This window comes from Mastomys coucha, unplaced genomic scaffold (genome assembly GCF_008632895.1).
Source record: "Mastomys coucha isolate ucsf_1 unplaced genomic scaffold, UCSF_Mcou_1 pScaffold1, whole genome shotgun sequence".
Lineage (NCBI taxonomy): Eukaryota > Metazoa > Chordata > Mammalia > Rodentia > Muridae > Mastomys > Mastomys coucha.
The window spans coordinates 48,628,978-48,647,500 of record NW_022196891.1 but is presented as its reverse complement, the minus strand read 5'-3'; the positions used below and the strand labels follow the sequence as shown (position 1 = coordinate 48,647,500).

The window sequence follows — 18,523 nt, the reverse complement described above, 5'->3', positions numbered from 1 at the left end:
AGGCATGGCCTTGCTTCCACCACCACAGTTCGCTGTTTCCTGCTTCTGGTTCTAGATGTGAGCTCTCAGCTGTCATTGTCACCATGTCTGATGGCTGCCACCCCCTGCCATGATGATGATGGACTCTTGGGAGTTTATGGATCATGGGAACCATAAACCCAAAGTTGCTTTTGGTCATGGTCTTCAATACAGGAATAGAAAAGTAACTAATGAATCTACTTTTGATAATATTAAAAGCGGGCAAGTAATTTTATTAAATATAAATAAATTCAAGACACAAATGTTACCAACAGTGACAGAGAATTATTACTTTTTTTAAACTCTAGTTTGTACTAGGTACAATTTGAATTTTAGAACTGATGCTTGCATGGGTTTCTAACCCCCAAACGCCTGCAAATTCACTGCCCTGGGATAAAGAGAGACAAAAGGAAAACAGAGACACCAAATTCTAGATATTTGTACAATGATTCTAAAAATTTGAAATTTAAAACTAGACCAGAATATTTACATGTTTTATTAAATTTACAATCAGTAATATAATCAAATACACAATTATATACAAGGATTATATACATTTTGCCCAGACTTTTACATCACAGTACATAGTTTCCATTAGAAATATTGTATACATTTATCACCAAACAATAAAACCCAACAACAGTAGTGTTACAGCACCTGTTAGTACAGACAGCTTTTTCATAAATTACATCTTAAGAAAATATACGGCTGTAAATTGGGCTTTTAAAAATGTCTTTTATAAAATCTGAACATACAATGTTTCATTCACAGAATGTTTTTTTTTCTATGTTCTGACTGTAGCCTTGTGCATAAAACAACCAGTTGGAATATTTACTAAATGCTACCCTCCCCTCTAAAATTATAAGCACTATTTGAATTACTTAGGCTGAGCTTTCTTTATGATGAATCTGGCATGGAGTTTGGTGAGAGAACAAATGCTGGCTTTGCTATAAGAAAGGTTTATATGATGGTAATTTAAATTTAATAGGATTCCCGAAAAAATAATTACATTAGTGAAATTGAAGTCAGAGAGTGCATAATTTTTCACTTAAAAAAATCTAACACTGTAAAGAAAAAGGAAAAGTAAAATTACAAAATGATTTGTTCTAAAACAATTATACTCTTTTTGGAAGCTTATTACATAGGTTAAAAAGAAAACAGAAAACCTACCCAACAAAATACCCCATCCCAAACATATCTAGTAAATTACTGCTCTTTCACATTTCAATTTTATGGGGAAAATATTGCAAATTAGGGCATATAATTTCAATGGAGTTTTTATGTGAGAAAAAAAACACTAATTTTACTTGGTAAACAAGTTTTACAACTTGAAAAATACCTGAATTAAATACTTGCTCTAATAGCTAACCTTTATCTCTCAGGTAATATCCTCACTTGATTCCAGTTTGTAAACATTATATAAATCCTTCTTAGTCAAACGATTTTATGGCTGTGGTGATCATTTCAGCTCTATTTCAAAGCAGTCAACATTTAATTGAGGTAGACCAGATGTTTCTAAACTCAGGGTCTCAGAATTCCCTGAATCTTCAGCAAGTAAATAAAATATCTATGATAGGTTTTTAACAAACATCAACAACAATGAGGAAAAAAAAACATTTAAAAAAAATCTATGCTGTTGGAATTTTCTAGTGAACTCAAAGACTACTTTGTGGCAGGCAGTATGTCAAATACGGAAATGAATGGAGAATCAGTTATAATGTTGTGTTCTGAAGCTGAACATATTCCTCCTTTCTTAAGTAGGGGAAACTGAGTATTATTCCTTCTAGAAAGTAAGTAAAATGTCTTAAATTTATTTTTTTAAAGGATTTGGTTTTTCTAAACAAGTCAGTTAAGTGCAGCTAAACCTTAACAAAGGGCAACAGCACCTCCTAGTGGGCATAGGAATGGTAAATGGCAGTAAGCTGGCTTTTCCTAGTGTGTCATGGGCTCCCTTTCATGCCATTAAGTTCTTTAGGGGAAAAAAAAAAACTATGCAGCTTTGATAACTTAGCAGTTTGATTTAGTCAACAATGGCTTTGAGCTACAAATACAAAATCAATCCATAGAAGGCTTCTGTAATCAAAGTCTCCGAGGAACATCTGTTCCCTTTCTCCAAGCCCCAGTCCTAGAAATCAAGTCAATTAAGCGTCAGCTATTTTGGCAGCATTGCAATGAAATAAAATGAAGCACATCTACCCTTCTGTATACTCTATGTATTGCGGTTCTATCTTCTCGCACCAAACTTCACATGCTGAGAGACTAAAATACCCATGTTTGCTGTCAGGTTTAACTATGAGTTAATAGGGCCTTGCCAAACTACCCTGGCCCCAGGGAATTCTCTAAGATTTATCACTCACTGACCAATCAATAATGTTTAGTTGGACCTTTTGACAATAGGTATTTATTCCCTTATAGAAGGGCACACTTACCTGGGACCTAAGACATGCACATGAACTTACACAACTACACAGCACAGCACTGATATCTTTCCTAGCTCCACAGATAGTCTAAGTAATTCAGGACCTCAAAACCATGTTTTAGAGAAAAGTTATTGTGTAATGCCATGGTAAAAAGGAATTAAGTCCCTCAAATATTCCTTTAGAAGCAATTAAAACAAGTTTAAAAATAAATAAAATGAATAAAACCATGATTTCAATGTAGAACTATCAATAAGCAAAACCAAAAATAATTAAATGTGACCAGCTCCAGACTGCCACACTTAAAAAAAACAAAAACAAAAAAACAAACAAACAAACAAAAAACCTTTTTCTTTTACTTATATGGCTATATAGATTTTTATACAGGTCACCAGGGACTAATTTTCAAGTCCACACTAGAAGGAGGGAATATTTGTTTAAAGAAACCTAAACCCATGATTCAGCAGAAAATGTGACAGACTCCAGCTTTAAAGGAAAAATACAGCCCACTACCATGGTTTCTCATGGTCTATAAGATAGGGAGATGGAGCAGGGCTTGGAGATGAGCCTTCCGTCTCAAGCTGCATACTAACATGGATGGAGTAAGGCTGATGGCTAGAAGAACCACCTTAAGAGAAATGAACTAGAGAAGACTTCCAGTCTACCCACCAGGATCTAATGCTGAGTTCCACTTTCGAGTAGTCAGAGCTTCCCCCAGGGCAGCCCAATGGGAAGCTGATATTGCAACATCACAAGTTCCCTTTCTCTATTTACCCCAAGCATTAAGCAACCAATTTCCACACTATCTACCGGACCCTCTTCATGGCCCATAGTAGGTCTTTATGGAGACCCATGGAAAAAGTATACTGGGTTCACCTTTGGTTTAAATGCTAAGGTCATTGTTGGGAGAGGAAAAGAAATCAAGTCGTCTTGGCCACTTGTCACTGACTGAAGCAGGATAAGAACGATGAGCATAAATACATCTGCTTCCTAACCCGTAGTCACGTAGAGAGCTCCTGTGAAGGCAGCACAGCCACAATGCCACAATACTCATTCAAATCTCCCCAAAGGCTTCTGACCCCAGACCCAAGGCAGTGAAGCTTTCTTCAATTAGAAAGCTGCACTGCCTCTGTTCCCAGGCTCCATTAGCTGAATTCGTTTCTTGTCTACCCAGGAATGGCTAGTCATCTTTCCCTGGCCAGGGAGCTGCAGGTTTTGCGATACCACCTTTTGAGGGGTTGTGAGTTTCCACTTTGGATGGGACAGTTTCAGTAAGGTCAGCTCTAACACAGCAGGCTCCAGATTCCTACGGTAACTACTTACCCCAGTCAGAACGTGCTTGAGCAATGCTCAGAGCCTCCCAGGAGAGCCTGCTTGGTACAGGGTGTCGAAAACCACAGTTTACCTCTTCTTTTTAAATATCTACCACCAGAGTCTTTACAGAGAGTCAGAGTTCGTCCTTCTCCATCATTTCAAATGCTTCTATGTCTTCATTCCAGTCTGCTAATATGGAGTCTATAGGCTGGGCCTTTGTACCCCAGCTGACATTAGGACTGGAATCTTCCTCCCTTTCTGATTGTTCTTGAAGTTGGTCATCTAAGTCTGTACATTCACCATCAAGACTTGCAGGCTCGTGGTTTTCTGTGGAACTAGATATCTGTTCAGAAGGGGCAGAGCCGGCAGCTTCCTCACTGTCGGCAGGAGATGATGACTCTGAGTGAGAATCTAGAGGACGTTCAGGCGTCTCCTGATCAGCCAAGCCGACTGTCTGAGAAAGTGACAGCATCTGTTCTGTGCTTTGATTCTGAGAATCATTTTCAGAAGATGGCTGGTCTTCATTTTCCATTTCGGGATCTGTACAGGAGAGAAACAAACACATCACTCTCCTCTTACAAACTGCACCACACTTATAAAGTCACCTGGTTTTTGCAATAAAATAAATAAAGCAGTCGATCAATGCTGAATAGAAAACAGTGTCACTAAAGTCAAGGTCTTGCAATCCCATTTTCCATGCTGACACTGAAAATAAATGTCATTCCAATTGGAAAGGAATAATAATAATTAAAAGCATAACCCTGACTTGTATGAGGATTACTAAGTAACAAAAGCACTAAACAAAAATGTTCAAAATATATAAAATTTCAACGTCATGACTAGAGATGGCTCAGTGGCTAAGAATGCTTGCTGGACAATGACTGGATCCCAGCACCCATGTAACAAGCTGGTGTCTCATAGATGCCTGTAACTCCAATTGCAAAGGATCCTATGGCCTCCATGTGCATGCACAAGCATGTGCACACACACGCACATACACACACACGTACACACACACCCCTATACATACAATCAGGCATATACATACAATGTATTAATACCTAAGTTCAAGTAAGCTTGCACACAAGAACATCCTAAATGCAACAAATTTTAATATTTTAATAGCACATATCACTGTTAGAACTTGAAATTACATTTGTTGGAAAAGTGAAATTACTACTCAGAGGTCCACTTAGATTCAAACAAAAAAACCTGATGGTTACAGGGTTTTTTTGATGATGACTCATCAAAATACTTTTGTAAAGACAAGAACTGAGATTGTTAATAAAGCTATTCCTGTGTATCTATGAACTTAGATATAACTTATATAACTTATATAACTTATGAGTTATTCTAAAACTCACTAGGAGCCTTAGCAGGTAGTTTTTGTAATGAACATAAAGCCCTGGAAGTACCCTGAGTTCCTACAATACTTGGTCTTGCTGCCCACAGGGCCACATCCCGTTCAGCCTCTTTCTGCAACGCAGCCAACAGAACTCTCCCAGCTGCCTGGGGCTGGAGAGAAAACGAGGAGTGAAACTAACACTGGGTCTGTCTTTAAGCATCTCACAGTCCAACGAGAAGACAATATCCACAAAACCTGGGTATGTATGCAAGTAAGAGAAACATCCCTCTTTTAATCAGGGAGCTAGGCATGGGCTACAAGGAAAGCTTGCAGTAACAACAGCTGAAGGCCCCTTCGGAAAGAAGGCAGAACTTTGGGTCAGAGAGGGAAGAAAATGGACCTACTACAAAACCAAAGGCACCCTTGGGGGAAGTGTGGACAGCAGGCTCATGCAGGTGAGTATGTACTACCCTCAGGTAGGATCGCCTTATTAGGGAAGTTTCCGCACACACATGAACACACACTTACTCTCTCCAGTTCAGGTTCTGAGTCTCTGGATGGTTTAAGTAAGAACTTGAGTACTGACACTTGGTCCCCAGCTGCCCTAGGTGAGGCTATCTGGGAAAGTTTAGGAGGAGTCTTTCTGCAGGAAATGCTCACTTGGGATGAGCATTGGGTGTTTTGTAGCCTAGACCCACTTCCATTTTCTTTCTGTTTTCTGGCTAAGGTTGAAGATGTGACCTCTCAGCTGTCTGCTGCCATGCTGTGGCTGCCATTACGGACTCGAACACTGTGGGGATGCTAGCCAAATCAAACTCTTCTGCAGGCTGCCTTTGCCATGGTATTTTTGTCACAGCAACAGAAAAGTAACTTAACACAGCTGGGTTTCTGGGTTTCTTGGTTGCTTTTTGCAGGGGAGCTGAAGGTTCCGCCATCTCAGTTTTCTTCTCTTTCCTTTTTAATGAAATGCTTTATTTCTCTTATTATTTTACCACCTCAGTGTTCTGAGCTGTGAAAGAGGCTTACAATTAAGTAAAAAGTTAGGAACCATGGGGGTGAGATAAAAAAGAGGGAGCTTAGCACTCACTTACTGGGCGGTCATAAGTTCAAGAACAACAAAGTCCTCAAGTTTCTCTTTGTACTACTCAAGTCTAGAAGAGCGGGTTGAGTGCAGGGCTGTCCTAGAAGACAGACTGCTTGTGGCTGAGACCCTTCAGAGGTTACATGTTATGCATTATTATTCTGGTTCTAGTTAATGCCATAAACAACAGAATAACCAGGGTAAATATAGAAAAAATAAAAGTATTACCTATATTTTTAGATTGTGACTGTATACTGAAACTAAAGTGTGGTGGTCTGAAGAAAATGGCCCCCAGTGCCCATAGGGAGCTGCACTATTAGGAGGTGTGGCCTTGTTGGAGGAAGTGCATCATTGGGGGTAGACTTTGAAGTTTCAAATGCTCAACTCAGGCCCAGTGTCACTCTCTCTTCCTGCTGCCTGCTGACATAGAACTCTCAGCTACCTCTCTCTCCAGTACCATGTCTGCCTGGATGCTGCCATGCTTCCTGCCATGAAGATAATGGCCTGTGAAACTGTAAGCCAGTCCCAGTTACATGTCTTCCTTTATAAGAGTTGCCATGGTTCCCCCCACTCGCCAAAAAAAAAAAAAAAAAAAAAAAAAAAAAAAAAAAAAGAAAGAAAGAAAAAGAATTGCCGTGTGGTCATGGTGTCTCTTCTCAGCAATAGAACCCTGACTAAGACATAAACCAAATCTAACTTTAAGAAATATACCAAAGTTCATAAATAATTGCAAAGAAAACTAAGTTCATTAACTCCTCAATAGAAGCGCCAGCAGCTAAAAGTAAAATTGTACATTCTTTGATAATATAAATTTTTAAAAAAAACCTATGAAACAAATTTATGACAGGTATACAGCTCATATTGTTTAAAATATACAATTATAATGACAGTAAAAATAAGAGCTGATTAAATTTACAGATATGTTTCAGAACAGAACATCACATTTAACAGTTTTCTACGCACTATAAAAAATATGCAAATATATGATTTAAAAATGAATCTCATTTCTACTTCTTTTAGTTTTTGAACTAAAACTGAAATTCTAAACAGATTCAGTAAGGGAAGAGATACCATATATGAAATGTATTCAAAACAAAACTTAAGTGACTTGCACAGGAATAAACACATAGGTCAGAAGAACAGAAGTGCAAGCATTGTCATTTGTAAAACTTGTGGACCCACAGAACAAGAGCGAACAGGAGCAGCAGCCAGGACAGCCTGGGCTCTGAAAGAACAAAGATTCAAAGGAGCTGAGTTAGCCATGTTATGTCTAAGGCACCTGTCACCCGTCTAAAGGGTACATTGATGCAGAAATGGCATATCAGAAAGCCAAGAAACGAAGACTGGAGGAAAGTCCAAGGAACACTAGTGGGTCTTACTAATAAAAGGAGAAGATAATGTTAGTGAAAATTTAGGAGTTTGCATGCTATACATTCATTCACTCACCAGCACATTCTATGGTAACTAAAAGCAAAGCTCACATAATTAAGAAGAGCTATATATTAAACAATCATGCAATACAATCATTGAACTACATTAGGAAAACAAAACCCTTATATTCTGCCAAGAATGAGAAAAAAATGTCATACAGAGAGTGGCATTAGATTTGAGAATAGAATGGCTGAACTTCTCAAAGAGGAAAAGAGCCATAGGGATGTGAAAACCCGACAGGTGAATCCACATAGAACTGGCCTGTTAGAGAAGGGAGGGCAGGTGGGCGACTTCCTGACCACAATGCTGGGCGCTCCTTTCCAGGCAGAGAGCCATCTGCTTATGTCTGAGGCCACCCTTGCTGGAAGCAGACCAGCGCTAGGGCAGCCATACTGAAGCATACTTTGAAGACTGCGACTGTTTGGCTTAAACTCAGGGATCTATCTTTTAACCTCTCTTCCATTTTCTGTCTGACTTTTTACCCGACAGACACACACAAACACAAAAGTAGCCGTGAAAGCATTAGTCTCTAGCCTTCAGGGCACGGAGGCCTGCCTCCTCCGTAGGCTGAAAGCTTGATAATGTACTGGAACTTTAAATGCGATGTTTTCCTGCATAATAACAAGGAGAAGAGGAAAACTGACTCTCAATTGTAAACTGCATCAACTTAAAGGTAACCAACACATTTTGTATTTCATGAGACAGAGCTGGAATTATTAAATATCTTTTAAAATTCAAAATTTGAAGCAATGAGACACTAAGAGACAGTGTTAAAACTGTGTGTTGGTAACTTAACTTTAGAACTGTGAACAGTTTTCCCAAGGAAGCAACATTTCGACTTGATAAATTCGTAGTGCTTTTGCCTCTGAAGAGCGTGGAGTATCTGAGCGCTGTTGCTAACAGTTAGAAGGACAGCATCAGATATATACACTCTAATGTCAAACCTATCAGAAAAAGGGGGGATAGGAGGGAGCTTGTCTGGGCGTCTAGTTCCTGCATTATATGTGCACAGGACTGCTCATCAACAAGGAATGTGATGTCACTTTGGAAGGATGACTTGAATACACCTTGCTGTGTGGATTATTTGAAGGTCCCTCACACAATTCTAACTAGAACTCGTGATGCAGAGCTAATAGACAAAAGGTCTCCTGAGTGTCGTTCCACGTCCGTCAAAGTGCAGGCAAACAACTGCCATACTACAAATGTCTGCTGAGTGGGTCCAAGTGTGGGGTTCTAACTCAGCACAGAAGAGAATGCAGAAGCTTCCACTTCTACCAAGTGCATCAGCCACTGCTGATGCTGGCAAAGCACAGGATGTGGTGATGGTATGGAACAAGCTACTGATAAGCACTACAGAACTTAACTTCTTAGAATATTATCCTGAGTGAAGAAAGTGGACGATCCAATAGAGTTAGTATCACTGATTTATCTTACAGTGATAAATATTATATAATTTTAACTTGTTAGTTTAAGTCAGTTATAAGTCAGTTATAAATTTCTCAAAGCACTATTATATACACAAGCCTTAAAACCTTTTATCAAATACGCACTATAAGATTAACAGCTCAATAAAGTCTTGGACTATCAAGTGCTCTAAAATATTATTTACATAATGCCTTCTTAACACATAGATTTTAGCAAGTTTTTTCTAGTGAAACCGACCGTCTTCCTCATACTCTTCCTCGTGGGAGGCACTTGCTTTACCATAATCACAGTCTTAACCAATGTGTGTCTCTTACCTCCACAGGAGCTTGTAAACAAGCCAATATTTTAAATATTTTACTTTGTAAACAAAAAATGATGCAAAGTAATAGTTTCTTATATGACAATGCTGCTGATAGGGTGACTTGTGCATGGGCATGGACTAGTGAATTAAGCTAGAGTATGAACTATATAATTAGTAGAACCGATTATGGAAGGATCTATAAAGAATTATTATTATTATTGGATAGCTGACTGGATATGGAAGTTATAACTTACATTAAGTCATAGATTATGGTGCTCAGTGAAGTAAAATTATATATATAATAACTGGTTTATTAAAACAAAATTATATATGCATGTGTATTTCACACACATGCATATATAATTGGTTTTTTTAATGCAAGATACTTACTAATGTTAATAATGTAGCTTGGAATCATTTTACCTTTTAATATAGCTGCTGAATTCCAATGGCAGCACAAGAAAGGGAAAGCAAAGGCATTAAGAAGTGTACAGTAATATTACCCTGCCTGCGCTTGATGCACAGCAGAGCAGGAAGGGAATGAATGTTGAAAAAGGGCCCCGGAAAAAGGAAACCAAGTACACAGGAGGGTTTGAGAAGATGAGGACCTGTTCATAGTCTGTCTCCATGCCTACACATCCTTACACACCCCACTCACTCACTCCACTGCTCTGAAATAGCTGACAACTCAGAGACTCTCAAAGAACAAAGCAGAACAAGAAGACAAAACAATGACTAGAATAGCACTGTACTGTTAGCATCTAAGAAGGATGTCTCATCTGGAAGTCATAGTGAACTAAGTGGTTTTGAGTATCTGTTAACACTTACAACCCTACATAGCATAGAACACGGTTCACTTAAGGGAGACAGGCAAGGACAGCTCCCTCTACAGTGCAGCCTAGAATGACTGCTACCAGGAGCAGGGTCATAGCCTACATCTGATATCCCGCTTCCCCTCAGCTCCCCCATCTCCTCAGCTGTAAAAACTGTGCAGCCTTTACAAAGTGGCTTCAAAGAACTTTCAGATCACTAAGAACATTTGTAACTCCTGTAGTATAAATACCCATGAGATGAGGACCTGCTGCATTTCTAAAGCCTTTATCAAGAGTGGACATGACAGTACAGGTTGCTGGTAAGACCAGACTGTACACCACACCCTGCATGTAAAAATGTAATTCTAAAAGCATTCCAATTCAGCCAGCAAAACAAATGTTTTACTATATAATAATAAAAAATTACTATTAATATCTCCTAATATTAATAGTAAATTATTTTAAATACCTTATTTATTATTTATATTTTAATTTGTATTATATATAATTAAATATAAAAACAGTGAAAATAACAATGCTAATGTTAATAAAATAAAAACAATAAATTACTATTGTTTCTAAGAGAAAACTTTTAAACCACCATCTAAAACTGTTCCTTGCTTTATTACCAGTGAACTAAAAGTAAAACCAGCAAACCCATGCGACTTTTGTCAGCAGTGTGCTCCTGGGCCAAGGAGGCCTCACACACTGGCCCTGGCTGTTACCTCGGTCTCTGGCTTTGTCAGAGAGGAGCACCTCCACCTGCTCGTGCTCGCGGAGAGCGTCCAGGATGATGCTTCCCTCCTTGCTGAACAGGAACAGCATGGGGATCGTTATGTCGTCTGTGTCCTTCCCGTCACCGGCCATCTGGAACAGGGGGGCTGTGTCACTGCTGCTCCCCTCGTTGTCATCTGGGCAGAAAACAAAGAGGGAGTCACTGCTTGGTACCTGCTGATGGAAATGCTCTTGTGCACCAAAAAACAAGTATAACCTTCAGATAAACTAATTTTATGATTTATCCTAAGGAAATAGTAGAAAGCAGCAAAAACTCTAACCTCAAAGAAATTTACTGGACTGTAAAATTATAAACCACTCTCAGTAAACTATGATGAATTACTTGACACAGAAAACAGTATGTGAAAAGCACAGCATACAAATTTCATGACTGGAAAAGCCTGAGAGAATTCTCTACACATGAGAGAATTTAATGACCAGGATCACACAGGTATAACTGAATGAACTTTTACATTTCCTCTAATGGTTCTGTTACAGTTTGAACATTCCTACTTCAGAACTTTAAGATGCTCTGAAGTCACAAATTTTAGACCAGGGATTACTTAACTGGTAATAAGCTGAATTGCACAGTACTGTTATTTCACACTGGTTAAATATCAGTTAAATTCTCTGACAATGTCAATGTCAGCCACACATCAGTGATCCTAGAAGTGTCCCTGAGTAAAGGACTGTCCCATCCCTCATGTCTTGCTTCACAGACCAACTAGGCAGCCAATGTGTCCTTTTCTTAGTAGTGACTGACCAGACAAAGGATGGCTGATGACCCCTGACCCACTGTGATCCTAGAACTGCCACACAGAAACACTGTGTCTGTCAGTAACAGCCAATGTAAGTGACTCAGACTGCACGTCTGGCTGCCTCTTGGGAACTGTGGACAGAGAGGAAGATGGAGCAGGTGCGGGAGAGGCACATCTACAAATGACCCAAAGCTGAGACAGCTGTGACGAAGAGAAGGGTGGAAGCTGTCAGCTATGGCAACGCTCAGTTCATAAAGTTTACCAGCTGGATGTCCTACTCTTGGGCTGAATGAAAATCATCCCTTTCCCTATAATAAACAACCTCCCTTCTTAGAATAACAAGTAAAGTATTACCTCCTGCAGTCAAAGATTTCTAAGGTAATTTGTATTTTTAGTCCTCATAATAAAAAAATAAACAAATTTACTCAAGGGAAAAAATTGCTTTGTCAGGAAAAAAACTTAGGGGAAAGAACATATTACATTTCTTGTTTTTAATTAAAATTTCTGAGAACAACAACAAAAAAATCTCATTTCTTATTCCACAAAACCCAGCGTAGGATTTTGCACCAACAGCTCCTAAAGAAAATGTCTGACCTGACAGTCTTTTTTTTTTTTAAAGATTTATTTACTTATTTTATGTATATGAGTACACCATTGCTCTCTTCAGACACACCAGAAGAGGGCGTCAGATTCCATTACAGATGGTTGTGAGCCACCATGTGGTTGCTGGGATTTGAACTCAGGACCTCTGAAAGAGCAGTCAGTGCTCTTAACCGCTGAGCAATCCCTCCAGCCCAACAGTCTTTATATATCATAGAACATCATGAAGACTCTGCCCAGAAACTGGGATAATCTTATATACTTTAAATCTCTGTTTTTAAGTCTTGGTAAGTAAGAAAAGCTTAAATTATAGTGACAATAAGATACTAAGTTCTTCGGTAAGAGTAGCCTCAATGTGAAAATAGCCAAGGGCAAGCAGGATTACTTAGGAGCTGGGAAGGGGCTCAGTTGGTACAGCACTGACCACACAGCATAAGGATGCAAGTTTGGATGCCTAGTACCTACATAAAAGCTGGCTATTGGGATCGACATCTGAAACGTTAGCACTGAGGCTTAGGGTGACAACAGACGCTCATCACTCACTGGCCAGTCACTCTAGCTAATTCATGAGCTCTGGGCTCCGTGAAAGACTGTTTCAAAACATAAGATGGAGAACAGCTGGGCAGACACTAACGTTGACCTCTGGCCTCCATGCATATGTGCATGCACACAAACCTGTACATATACATACTTAAAAGAAAAAGATTTAAGTGAGGAGTCAGAAAAACTTTCCTGTAACTGGCCACACAATGAACTCTGCTGCAGCTACCCAACTGTACAATTCCAATCCTCAGAGACAGTCTACACATGAGTCACTCTGGCTGTGTCTCAGCAACACCAAACTGAGACACAGCTAGGAGGTCCACACCCAATATGGGGTTAAATTATTAAACACAATTTCTACTAAAACTTCTAACTAATAAAATTTATTCACTTAAACCAACATTTTAGTAGCCATATAGAATAAACAAGGGAATAGTAAATGATTTTTGCTGAAATAAATCTAAATATTTAAGTATTCACATTTTGTTTTCCATGATGCTAGAGTCAAAAGCAGGGTCACCCCTTCGATCCCCCACCCAGCCCTTTAAATGTCTTATGTACCCTCAATATAGAAATGGATACTAATTAAGGAAATGAAAAAATGAAAACTGAACTTTCCCAGTCACTTCCTAACTGATGTGGGACTCTAGTCTTTCACTTCTTTCTAAATGTAAATGCCTTTTTACCTTAGACATACAACATTTTATATTCTTGTTGATAATCATGGCTTGGTAGGGGGAAAGGGAGGGCAGATAAAGAATACCAAAACTCACAAGTTGAAACACATGGGCAAAATAAGCTAAAGTTGGTAATTTGTAACTTCAGTGGAAAAAATCCACAGGGATAAAATGTTCTAGCAACTAGTGCTTATGTGTTGCTCAGTATTATGTAACTCACAAAACCCTTTTCAGAAAGAAAAGACAACAAATAACTGAAGCTGGGCCAGTCCATGGCAGAGCCATGGGCTGCGCCCACAGGTCTGGGATTCCAAAGCCTGCCGCCCTGTGGAGGACAGAAGTCTCTAGAGGCTGCCCTGTAGGTGGCTGAGTATGTTCTTCCCTGGGGACTGTAGGCCTTAGGGACAGTTTCTTCTCCAGCGTGTGGGCACTTTCACAGTGCTCTGACTCCACCCTCCCACCTCACCCCAAGTATTTTCGCTGATATCAATATACAGAAACCTCAGGATGTCAAGAAATGATCACTGAATCATCTCTCCTTTATGTTGTCAAAATATAAATAACATGAACATCCCTTTGGCAAGATTTTTAAAAAATAAAAGGAGAAGGCCCCAATCCTCTCTGCCCAATACGGTGATCCAGAGGCCTACTCACCAATCACAATGCCGCCGATGGCACCAGCATTCTGGATGTTGCGGGCCTTTTCTGCAAACATGCATTGTCCTCTTTGTATCAAGGCAATTTTTCCCATCACTGCCTCAGGGTTAGTGAGCTCCGAACAACCATTATAAGGTTTACTGCTTGCAACAAATCCTCTTGTCTGTCAGAAATAACAGCAACCTAAATCATCTCCAATTATAACCTAGTCATTTCATTTTAATATCATCAGCTGTAAGGGAAGGGTGGCTGCTCCCTCCCTCTCAGAGTGTGTGTACAGATCAATCATCAGTCTCATCTACCATCAAGAGCCTTTCACCTCATCTTTTGAGACTGGGTTTCTCACAGAACTTGGGGATCACAGGCTGGCCACAGGGACTAGCATGCCTGGCTTTAATGCAGGTGCTTGGAGACGGATACAGGTCTTCATGTGTGCACAGCAAGCACTCTAATGACCACAGCCACTCAGCCAGATAGCCACTTAAGAACCCTCTGATTAAAATGCAGGAGGCTAGATACTTGGGTAATGCTGTGTTGTGCTATGGTAGGGACTGAAGCCAGGGTCTCACTCCGCTGAGTCCCCCAACTTTTACACATAAAGCTAATAAGTAGGAAACAAAGAAGTCAAATACTTACTATTTAAACTCCAGTAAGCTTACCAGAGTGCACATACCTCTTTGTGTTTAGATAGATCCAGCCCAAACTGAGCTGGTCCAGCAGTTAAGACTACCCTGCCAAAAAACGGGTGGGAGATAATCTGGACAGCTCGAGGAGGCAGCTGCTGCTCCTTCTGTTGCTGACTGGACAGCTCTATCATCTCCTGCATGAACCGCAATCCATCTTCAGCATCAATTGAACTAGCAGCCTATGAAAGAAACAGACGCAGTGGAGCTGAGCTGTCCTCCTGCAAATCTCCCCATCCTTCTGACTTCCTAAATGACAGACTTGTGTGTGCAATTTCTCTCCTTCTGGTTTAGGTTTCCACTAAATATCTGTGACCTAACTTGACCTCAATAAACTACTTTCATCATTTAAATTTTCTGGAGACAACTGTAACTTTTCTCAGTGTCTCTTTCCTACTATACATGCCAGTGTGGGGGAGACTTGAAACTGTCCTATATCAAATGCCCAGCACCCTCCTCCTGCTTGTTTACCTCTACTGGCTTCCCCTTTGAAGGAAAAGAAAGCTTCTGCTTTCAGAGAAAACACAATTCAAGTTGGGGCGGATATAGGCTGAGATGCAGAAATACAGACCAAAGATATTAAAGGCGGGTTTAGGGTAAAGTTCAGAATGAGTGCTATATATATGCACATGCCCAAGAGATCGACCACTCAGAGCTAGCAGCAGAAACAGGATACTGTTAAAGAAAAGAGAAAAGAATGGCACCCAGAGTCTTAGATGGGCCTACCCTGAGTGGGTGTGCCAGGGAAGCAGAGCTACACAGGAATCTACAAGGCAAAGAGTGAGAACTGAAAAGGAACTATGTTGCTGGAGTTACTTGGGAGTCAAAAGAAAATGTCTTAAGAGAAGGAAAATCCAACAGTTAAGCAAAGTTAAGCTGTATTAATGATTAAGAGGCCACAGGTGGCCTAGGTAAAAGCATTTGAGATCCACACTCACAATTAAGGGCCATAAGGACAGAGAGATATTCTTAAATGAAAGTCAGAGATGACAAGAAAATAGACAAAAATGTGAGGGAAAGGTGATGTCATGGGAAACCTGATTTGAGAGTAAAGGATGTCTGAGTGTGCTTCTAGCTTAAAATGAGTCGGGATACTCTGCTGTTCAGAATCAAAGTGCTAATAACGTAATTAACTTAAAGGTCTCATGTTATAAAAACTTTAAAAACCAATAAAATTTATCTAAAAAGTATGTTGTATTTTTCAGGTACAAATATTTGTGAAGCTTGGTTTCTGTGATGAATGCACTACCAAGATTCAATGCTTTTGGGAAACTAAAACTGTGAAATATTATTATATAACTATTAAAATTAACCACTAACTCAAAATACAATAATGGAGAGACAATGAACTGAGAAGAAAATTTAGATTTACAGCCTATTTTTTGACTCTAGAGATATAGAAGAATTATCCCAACTGATCACAAGAATTTGGATCTTTCCAAAAGACTTCATGTGATTCCTCCTCACACTTCCAACACCCTATTCAAGCTACAGCGCAGAGACAGTACCTAGCCCATACAGCAATGTCTTACACTTCCAACACCCTATCCAAGCTACAGCGCAGAGACAGTACCTAGCCCATACAGCAATGTCTTACACTTCCAACACCCTATCCAAGCTACAGTGCAGAGACAGTACCTAGCCCATACAGCAATGTCTTACACTTCCAACACCCTACTCAAGCTACAGAGCAGAGACAGTACCTAGCCCATACAGCAATGTCTTACTTGGATTGCATGTTGGACCAGCTGGACTCGCCCATCTTTGAGGTGAATCAAACTCACCCCCATCTTCTTCAGGATTTCTAAATGTTCAGGGTTAGTGGCCATAAAATCTCTGGCTCTCAGAGGAGGCTTAGCTCCACTTCTGAAACTCTCCTCTCTGCGGAAAGGAATCAGAACCAAGGCTTACGCATTGCAAGGAGTGAAATATAAAAATGCAGTAAGAATAATCTTAGTAGATATTTGCAAAACAGCTAATTTTAGACCTGGCAGAGCTACGGTAATTCATTTTCCCATGCATAGTTCTGATTATTAACAAACTGTGCCACTTTCACCCATGTGTGTATGTGTTTGTGTGTGTGTTCCAGTAAACTAGATCATGTATGCTGTGTTTCTCTAAAAATTTATATTTTGTACAATTTTTTCCAGTTTTAATTTGTAGAAACTCTATGTGTACCAGTGTTCTCTCTGCATGTATGTCTGTGCACCATGTGCATGCAGTACCTTCAAAGCCAGAGGAGGATGTCACAGACAATTGTGAGCTGCCATGTGGTTACAAGGGATTGAACCTGGGTCCTCTGGAAGGGCAACCAGTGCTTCTAACTGCTGAGCCACCTCATTAGCCCTTATAATATTTTAAAAGCAAAACAATTCTTTCATCAGTGGCTAACAATAACGCCTACTTCATCCCTTTAGCTCCCTTGCAGTCAACAGCCTTTATGATAACTATTTAGAGAGAAGAAAAAGAGTGTGTTTATATATGCCTCCCAAATAAGTTTAGTTACAATCAAGAATAAGAAGGAATTCTAAAAACACAAACAAATCAATACAAAAACTGTCTTTCCACTATGCAGAAACTACAGAGGAAATATCAAGATAACACTGAAATAACTGATGAATCTCCTGTCAAAAAATGAGCTAGATAAATTTAAAAACTGTTATATACTACCTACTATTAAACAAAAATAAGAAAAAATTCACATAATTTTTATTCAATAAGAACTACATATCTCAGTGTCTCTGGTCTAAGTGAAAGTCTTTCTGACTATTGCTGCAGCTCCTAAGCACAGTTGTTTATTATGAGTTAACTTGGTATTAACTCTATGATTAAAGATAATGGTATTTATTATAAAATAACTATGGTATTAAATATAAAACATCTTACACTCTGATGATGCCTCTTGGACAGCTCTTATCCACCACGTTTTTCAAGGGCTCTCGGATGCTCTGAGCATACAATGGATCATTTGGAAAAAGAATCTGAGTGTTTGGACAAGTCCAATCAAAATTACTATCATCCAGTTCTGTGTATTCTGAGGTCTAGGACATAAAAAAAAAATGTAACTAATAATAATAGTGAGAATTAATGTTATAGATAAGAAGGAAATATTTTTTATTAAACAAGAGCAATGTCCTAAAAGAAAATGAGACAACATTGTAAGTAGCCCCTCCTACAATGCATATATTATCTGAGTTCTAATTATGGGTTACCTCTTACTTAGAAAAATAAAAACAAATATATAAAAGTGAAAGGTGATGAAAACATTTAATTTAAAACTCACTGTGTTCTTCTTCGAGCTGCTTCGGTTTGTGGTAGAAAGCCAAAGAGGCAGCAGATGAGCTTCTGTTGTGAAGATGTAGTCTTCTATGTCAAAAATAATGTCCTCTTTATCAGCAAATAGCAGGTACAGGTACTTAAACATCTCAGCCAGGAAGAACGAGTCCATTCTAAACTCAAGTCACAGATCAAGATTGAGAAAGCCAAATATCAGTGATAGAGTCAATATAACACAAAGTGTTTCAACCCTCCACTATCAAAATAACCTGAACTCCAGTACAACACACTGTCAAAATAACCTGAACTCCAGTACAACACAATGGCAGAAAAGACAGAGGAGCTGCCTACCACTACCATTAACCTTATCGAAAATCCACAAAAAGAAACCTGTAAAATATTCCACACAAA

General features: G+C 39.2%; 1 protein-coding gene across 4 annotated transcripts in view; it reads right to left on the bottom strand.

Moving 5' to 3' along the window:
• Window positions 1-225: 225 nt before the first annotated feature.
• The window catches only part of Edem3 (ER degradation enhancing alpha-mannosidase like protein 3), a 69,743-nt gene continuing 51,445 nt past the window's right edge, over window positions 226-18,523 (bottom strand). Inside the window, exons 14-21 of one of the 4 annotated variants that reach the window (XM_031384620.1) lie at window positions 18,120-18,285; window positions 17,723-17,877; window positions 16,564-16,717; window positions 14,827-15,018; window positions 14,151-14,316; window positions 10,870-11,055; window positions 9,756-9,767; window positions 226-4,289 (exon numbers count right to left, since the gene is read on the bottom strand). In XM_031384620.1, coding sequence (XP_031240480.1) covers window positions 3,883-4,289; window positions 9,756-9,767; window positions 10,870-11,055; window positions 14,151-14,316; window positions 14,827-15,018; window positions 16,564-16,717; window positions 17,723-17,877; window positions 18,120-18,285 — 1,438 coding nt within the window. In that variant the 3' untranslated portion in view covers window positions 226-3,882. The remainder of the gene's footprint in view (window positions 4,290-9,755; window positions 9,768-10,869; window positions 11,056-14,150; window positions 14,317-14,826; window positions 15,019-16,563; window positions 16,718-17,722; window positions 17,878-18,119; window positions 18,286-18,523) is intronic. The other 3 variants (XM_031384635.1, XM_031384637.1, XM_031384628.1) reach the window with 3 other exon arrangements.